This window comes from Biomphalaria glabrata, chromosome 11 (genome assembly GCF_947242115.1).
Source record: "Biomphalaria glabrata chromosome 11, xgBioGlab47.1, whole genome shotgun sequence".
Classification (NCBI taxonomy): Eukaryota; Metazoa; Mollusca; class Gastropoda; family Planorbidae; genus Biomphalaria; species Biomphalaria glabrata.
This window is the reverse complement of record NC_074721.1, coordinates 28,922,102-28,930,234: the sequence shown is the minus strand read 5'-3', so window position 1 is coordinate 28,930,234 and position 8,133 is coordinate 28,922,102. Positions and strand designations below refer to the sequence as shown.

The following is an 8,133-nucleotide window of genomic DNA, read 5'->3' as shown; positions in this document are numbered from 1 at the left end:
CTCCCAACAACATTCAGTTTGTCTCCTTAGCACATCTTTCTCAATTATTTAGCCAGATTATTTGGTTATGTCTTTGTATTTAAAAATTATGGCTTCATGATAAGCATTGTTTGTTTTTTAATATCAAAATGTCCTGTGTTACAGTGCAGTAACCAAAAAATTACTTTAACTCTTTTTTTTTTTACTTAAAATCATGTATGGGAAGGGGGAGGGACAACTAAGAGTTCATATATACAAGATATGTGTTAGAATAAAATAGAAAGATAATTATATAGTGTTTTGAATATTTTAGCTCACTGATAGGTCTGTAGCATTTCATCTTCACATTATCTTTTTTTTTTCTAGTTACAATGTTTTGCTTATCAGAAACATTCAGGTCCAAACTCGAGATGTGACTAATATCTTGTGGAGTGATTGAAGTTTTGTTACAGATAGGACTTTAATGCTATACTTCATCTTTCACTATATTGATCCTCTTATGTGTATGTGGTTATTTCTCCAAAAATATTCAAAGAGAAATAAACATAGCCTCAGGAAACCCTTCTGTGGTCTGCAAGTTTTCCCCCTTTTTTTTTCTTTCTGCCCCTCAAAGGGAAATAACTGCTATTAGTTTTTGTGGTCTGTTGGTTCATTCAGTTTAGATAGCAAAAACTAGAAAAGATGTTAGAAATATAATGACATGATATTTTAGATTTACCAAGTTCTGGTGCAACTGCTACTTTTTTACTTTTCTGAAAGCAAAAGTTTAATTTTTCAAATTTAAATATTTAAGTTATTTGTCATAAAAATACGCCATTTTTACAACTATTCACTATTAATAGTAACAAAACAGAGGAGACCATATTAATAAGGGAATTGCAATTTCATATATTTTTAAAGACATTTATTGCAAACAGTTCTGTCTTTGTATGTATACAAGTCGAAAATAATTTAAAATAACGTTTAATAAGCAGTGTTTCATATTATACAAAGTGGACTGCAATATTCAAAATAAATATACATTAAACGAAATGTAGACATTTCTTCCTTGAATGAGAGATTAGCCATTTACAAAACCATTACTAGGATAATCATTCAATAACACTTGTTAAGACAGGTTCAGTGCAGGTTCACACTAAACCTATCTTAACATCAATCAGCTCATTGAATTCATAGGAATATTAGAACTGTAATAAGAAAATGAACATAGAGACTTTTCTTATTGTATCAGGGAAGTTAGGCTTGTCGTTGTTGAGAGTTGACTAAGAATATTGAAACCTGCCAATAAACATCTCACTATAAGTAAAGTTTTGGTAGTTTAGATATTATTCTATGGATTAAAAAGATCACAGGAGTTATTTGGTCATCTAACCACATCTGACATTAATAAAACTTTAACACTAATTATCAAATGTACACAGCTACAAAGGACTACTTTACAGTAACAAAAATAGAACATCACCTTTAAATTTATCTCTCAGAGGTATATTAAAAAAAAACAACAACACACAAATTAATAGCTCCTGTACAAGAATATAAACTCTATGAATGAAAAGCAAAATATTAATCTACAATTATAGGTTTCCATAACATTAAACTCCAGCAAAGGTTTAGAGGAAGAAAAAAATTATTATACTAAATTTATTATGATAGATAAAAAAATTGAATCAGCAACAAGAAAGAAAAACATGAATTATACTTCCATAGTTAATGCTCAATTTGCTTTCACAGAAAACGCTCATTCAACTTTCATTGTTAATGCTCAGTGGTTGTTACCATGGACAGTTACAGAAATCAAATTTTTAGCTCAAATGTGTCTCTGTGCAGATAGACTAAAACCCTGGGGTGTTAAAAACACTGAGTAAATTTTCATACAAAGTCTGCTCTTAGTTGCTGTAGAGGTCAAAGTAAAGTAAAAACAATTTATTGCTATGTCATGAAGTGGGACACAATCTGGAAAGAAACACATTTTTTGTAACTCCCCAAATGTAGGACAACTTCATTACTCTAGTGTTGAAGTCTAACAGTAAGACAGTATCTGAATAGTTGTAATAAGAAGACTTTCAAATTAAATACAAAATCATGCATAAATTTATAAAATGTATATCTAAACAAGGAAAAAAACAAACAAACAACAAAACATTACAATATTGGCAAGGTTAAATAATTTAAAAAAAAAAATCCTAAATATTTTAAAAATAATTTAACTATTTACACATAGAGACAATACAAGAAACAAAATAGTAATTAATTTACTAAAACTATAAAAAGACCAAGGTATGAGTAAATGCTCTAGTAAAAAAGCTTTGTTATCTGTCTTGGTGAAATCTTTCCAGGCCTGCATTGATGATGTTTCTCATTTGTGTGATGCACAGTTTGGGGTTCTCATGTTGAACCAAAGCACTTCCAGACACTATCAGATTGGCTCCAACCTAAACAGGTAACAAGAACAGGAATTTTATTTGATAGATGCCTCTAAAAATATATGACAGTTGTAACAATGTTCATAGCAAACCTTTTCTGCTTAGAATAGGCCTTTTAATAGGTCTTTCTTTCATCAACAAGCTTTTATCAAATTGTATTGAAGATTCTTTCCAAAGCCAAATACTGGTAGCTGATGGCACAGATCACACTACTATTTCTCTATCACAAGTCAATTTAAACATACTCGACTTGACAGTAGGAGATAATACTAAAGATCTGATTGTAATTGAGTGGTGAAAATGTCTTCTTCTGCAGAAGGTTTGGGGCAGGATGTAATTATCTTCATTTCCTAAAGGAATATCCAAAACATGTAAAACAAACAAATAAACAAAAAGAAAAAAGAAAGGGAAGTTGATGAAATTGTGCCAGTTGATAAATTAAGATATCTGGAGAGAAGTGAAAATGATGAATCCACTCAAAGGGTACTTGGCCAAAAAAAAAAAAAAAAACGCTTTAAAAAAAAACTATAAATGTTCACATATATTCACATTTAAAAACACAAAAACCTTACATCAGCACACTCCTGTATTGTTTTTGGACCAACTCCACCATCCACTCCTATATCTAGATGTTTGTACTTCTGTCTCAAGAATTCAATCTGGTTCAAAATATAAAACAATAAGTGGCAATACAAAATGTAAATAGCTAAGCCTTTCATTTTCTGATTAAAAAATGGAAGTAAATTTAACTAAGGATTAGGCATAGAAAGGATGCATGCAGCCCACCAAGACTATTTTTTGTTTCAAATTTATTCACTTTGTTTCTTCCTTAGTCATTATAATTTAAAAGCACCATTTTTCTTACACTTATAATTTGAAAGCCCCATATTTATTACAATTATAATTTAAAAGCACCATTTTTCTTACAATTATAATTTTAAAGCACCATTTTTCTTACAATTATAATTTAAAAGCACCATTTTTCTTACAATTATAATTTGAAAGCCCCATATTTATTACAATTATAAGGTTGAACAGAATGCAGACTTATGATTACAATAAATTAACTGAATTCATACTACAATGCACTCTAAACACCCCCCCCCCCCACACACACACACACCTTTCAATTTTTCTATTGTTCAGGCCAGCAAATGAGATGGAGCACACATTACTTTCAAACAATTTGTTAATATCACACATATAAAGCAGGTATTTAGAAATCGAAAAAAAAAACCTGTCAAATAAAAATGCTGAAAATTGCTTACTTTAGGCAAACAATCTGACATGAACTTCTGACCTCCAAACCCTGGATTGACAGTCATAATTAGGACACAGTCTAAAAGGTCAATAAAGGGTAGAACAACTTCAACATCTGTTGGTGGATTGATTCCCATGCCAGCCTGGATAAAAGCCATAAAGTTACATCAATGTTTTTGATCATTGTATTTTACAGTAAATATATTATTATAAATAAGCCTCAAAACTTTTTAGTCTTTTTTTTATACCAAGGGAGAGAAGTGTCAAACAGTAAAGTGTAATAATCATAACATTATTTAGTTCTTGATAGTCTGCATTACTGGATTACTGAAAAAAAATCAAAGTACCAAAGGTAAGCTTTACTTCAATGAATTTAACAGTTTCAGTCCAGAAAATTCTATTTAATGATGTAATAGGGTATTCTCTTCTGATTTTCAACAGCATAAAATTAACAATAAATAAAAAAGAAAACTTTAATGATATCATTACCCCAGTTATACTCCTATAATCCAAATTTTGTTTTACTCTCGTAATTGTTATGATGTTAATCATGTAGGGACATAACTGGGTGAAATGCCAGGCAAAGCAGGGGGATAAATACTGGTATTTAATCCAGATTTAAGACATTTTAAAAATTAAGCTTTTTTATAATTTAGTTGTGGGGGGCATAGACTTGACATATATTTTCTAATAATATAAATTGTCAGTTATGCATATGATTGATCACTAAAAATTATTTAAAAAAAAATGGAACAATTCATCACATTTTGAAACACTAAGGACAAAATACCTTCATTCCTGCCTCTCGTATTTTTCGAATACATCCTGCCGGATCTTTAGTTGCCTCATAATGAAATGTGTACATATCCGCTCCAGCATCAGCCATGCCTTCAATCCACTGAAATAAAATTACAACTTTATGCTTTAAGCACAACCTCTGGTAATATTTAATTTAAATCCAAATAATACACATTCCACCTTATTTGTATGGTAATAAAAAGTACACCCTATTAGATATTAAAATGTCATGTATTTTTGGTATAAGAACCATGATTAATGATTTTATTAACAGAATTTGAAAATTGTGATATATATGATTAACTTCACTACAGATTGTTTTGCTAAGAACCACATCATGTCATCCAAAGAAGGCACAATATCTGACGACAATGGCAATAAACACTAACATTTATACACATGATTTTTTAATTTCTTTTAATTAAAAAAGTATCAGATCAGCAATTATATTTATTGACAGGGAAAAAAAGAATTCAAATTGAAATTATGTGAATATGTCTAGTCCTAGTCGACTCTAGTAGCTTAGGCCTAGATTGTAATTGTGTTGTTAATGAAGTCAGAATACACTAATACAGAGTCATTACTAATTTTTAATGATTTTGTCTAGACGCTAGATTACACTTGTGACTTGTCTGACTGGCGGGATCTGCTGGGGGAACTTTAGAAATATTATTCAATATTTATTAATTATTTATAAATAGATCTAGTCTAGTATTTTTTTTTATACTTTACTGTAACTATACTCTTCTATAAAGTTAATAAAGTATAATAAAATCTATAGTACTAGTAAGTAACTAGTACAGTAGTCTATACTTAGCTATAGAGACTATAGACTATAGACGTATAGTCATTATAGTGAATAATAGTAATAATAGTGATCCTCCAGATCTAGATTCTACCTTTTTTTTTCTTAAGTTTGGGGGGTGGGGGTGATAAACACTGCTCTAAACTAGACTAGTAATAAAGTCTATAGATCTAGAGTCTAGACCTCTAACTAGATCTAGATTCTAGATTACCTTTTCGGGATCAGCTACCATCATGTGCATTTCAAAGAAAACGTCTGGAAGTTTTGGTCGCAAACATTTGACAACAGGGTGACCAAATGTTAAGTTCGGTACAAAATGACCGTCCATGACATCGAGATGAAGATAATCTGATCCGGCTTCCATTAATTTTTGACATTCCGCAGCTAAATTAGATAAATCAGCATTCAATATAGACGGAGCAAGCTTGCAACAAGATCCACTGGACAGCGCCATTTTACATCCGAGTTGTTATGATTTACTGTCAGGGGAGATAACTACGGAAAAAAAAAAAAATCTACAGCAGATTTTTGTCTGAAGTTCAAAACTCTGCCAGTTAAAACTAGAGTAACTTATGCACTCCATACACCCCAAGGTCAAAAATTCAAATTTTGACTTTGATCTCGCATTATTTACTAATGGTTTGACATAGAAAAGAAAATAAGGTACCCCTAGTCATGTCTGAAGGTTCACACAATAGTATCGACCATAGCCATTGACAGTGGCGTAGCTAGGGTAGGGGGTGAATTAGAAAATCCCCTAATGAGTGTTCGAAATTTTGTTTACATTAAATATTAAGCAAAATGCAGGGCCCCCAATTTGATCTAGGCCCCTCCCCCGGGCCCCTAAATAATGGCAAAATCCTAGCTATGCCACTGGCCGAGAACACGGCGCACCGCGCCTCGGAACGAACCTGCTCGTTCGAAAAAGCCGAGGGCAGCGCTAACAGCTAATATAGCCAGTATAGGAATTGACCTCATATATTAGAAGGCCCTATATACTGTTGCCGCCACGAGTAGATTAACACACGATCCTTACAAGGATACGCATAGATAGTAGCCTAGGCATAATGATCTTTTTTTTTCTTATCTTTTATAATACAGACGTTACTTCAAAAGAGAAGATTAGGCCTACGTCCTACGCGTCATGCATCTAGTCATGTATGTTAACCAATGACTTAAATTCTGGTTGAGTAAGTTAGGCCTACAGAAATGTTTATTTATTTTAATGGAGTGAAATTACCACATAATCATCATCATCCAACTCCATCTGATAATAAACCGCTTTTTTTTTCAATTGAATCTTCTAAAAAAAAGAGACATTTTATTTGTTTCCTTAGATCTAATTAATTCATCAATTACAAACTTGGTTTTAATGGTTTTATTTATAGGCCTACTCAAACCGTTTACAATACTCTATTCAATTCACAACATTGTGGAAACAAAAAACCTGAAACCTGGGTGGGTGGACATGGATCTCAAAAATGGCTCTAACCATTTTCCTAGAAATTTGACAGTTGCTGTATATCTTTGGGAAAAGAAAAAAATAAATGATCCATCCTTGTTAATTTAACATTTATTAGTTACTAATGGAAAAAACATAGCTCTATAAATTGTATTAAGTGGTATTGTCTTTTTAAAAAAGTAATTTTATGTTTTTCTTGTTTAGTTTAAGACTGAAGTCTTTTAAAGCAATTTTAAAACTAGCTCTTATATTTAATCTCTTTTACAAATGTATACAGAAGATTTAACAATAATGACTTAAATATTAGAAAACCAAATTATTGCATTAAAGGTCGCTTAGTGGTAAAGTGCTTGGCTTTCAAAAGAGGGGCCTCAGGTTAGAATCTGGGATTTTGAATTTAGGGATTTTTAGGATACCATGAGTCCACCCAGTTCTAATGGGCACCTGACATTAGTTGGGAAAAAGTAAAGGCTGGCGCATGACACCCTTTCTAACTGTTGGCCACAAAAACAGATGAGCTTTACATCATCTGCCCTATACGTCACAAGGTCTGAAAGGTGTACTTTACTTTTACTTATATTAATCACAAGCAAAGTAATTCATGGAACAATAAAATATTTGTTGCAAATAAAAAAAAGTATTGAATTAAATTTGTAAAATATTTGCAATTTTTGTCTGCCTATAATGCATTTCTGAAATAATGTTTTTGACTTATTTAAAATCAAATACTGTCGATTGAACACTTAATATCTTTACAGATAATGAAAGATTTAAAATTTAGTTAATAAAGATAAACATGATAAAGCATTAAATGTACACTTCTATTTTTTTAAATAATTATAATTTTATTTTGTTAATAACCCAAAAGAAAAAAATGACATTACCTAAATAAAACTTCACCGGTAAATAAAAACAAAAACCTTTGACTTAAGCAACAATTATGAGTTAATAACAATAGATCAATAGAGTTAAATATAATGACAGAGTGTACAAGAAACCAGAGAAAGAAATAAGAAAGACCAACTCTTTGATAAACAGAAAGACAAAATATTTCAAATATCTGACCATCAGCATAGCAACTGTGTCACTTTTGCTTCATTATCCAGATTTACATACAAAAAAATACATTAATTACAAACAAAAAAATATAGGTCAACTACAACATTAAATATGTGTACAAGACTCAGTTTCAGTAAATGCTGATACATCATAATCTCTGTACACACAACATAAATAGAAACGATTGCCAAACAGAATCTCTTAAAACATATAACAGACAATATAATAACAAAGGCAACAAAATTTAAAGCTAATCTCTTAGAACTAGCTTTAAAATAGAACATTTTTACATGAATGGACTTGTATGAAACTAAATTCCAGACTAACACAAATTCATTTAGAATAAT

General features: G+C 30.8%; 1 protein-coding gene across 1 annotated transcript; it reads right to left on the bottom strand.

Moving 5' to 3' along the window:
• Nucleotides 1–1,201: 1,201 nt before the first annotated feature.
• On the bottom strand, nucleotides 1,202–5,758 carry LOC106058709 (ribulose-phosphate 3-epimerase-like). The gene is made up of 5 exons (XM_013216200.2): nucleotides 5,477–5,758; nucleotides 4,453–4,560; nucleotides 3,671–3,805; nucleotides 2,975–3,061; nucleotides 1,202–2,411 (listed from the first exon to the last, which is right to left on the bottom strand). Exons 1-5 carry the CDS (start codon nucleotides 5,717–5,719, stop codon nucleotides 2,289–2,291), a joined length of 696 nt encoding a protein of 231 aa, XP_013071654.2. The 5' UTR covers nucleotides 5,720–5,758; the 3' UTR covers nucleotides 1,202–2,288.
• Nucleotides 5,759–8,133: the final 2,375 nt, after the last annotated feature.

Bases quoted from the DNA above. Each gene is read 5' to 3' on its own strand.
- LOC106058709 (XM_013216200.2), bottom strand. From the start codon at position 5,719: ATGGCGCTGTCCAGTGGATCTTGTTGCAAGCTTGCTCCGTCTATATTG. The intron at 4,561-5,476 runs GTAATCTAGAAT...ATTTTATTTCAG, and splicing joins TGGTAGCTGATCCCGAAAAG to TGGATTGAAGGCATGGCTGA. The intron at 3,062-3,670 runs GTAAGCAATTTT...ATTTTGAACCAG, and splicing joins TGTCAGATTGTTTGCCTAAA to ATTGAATTCTTGAGACAGAA.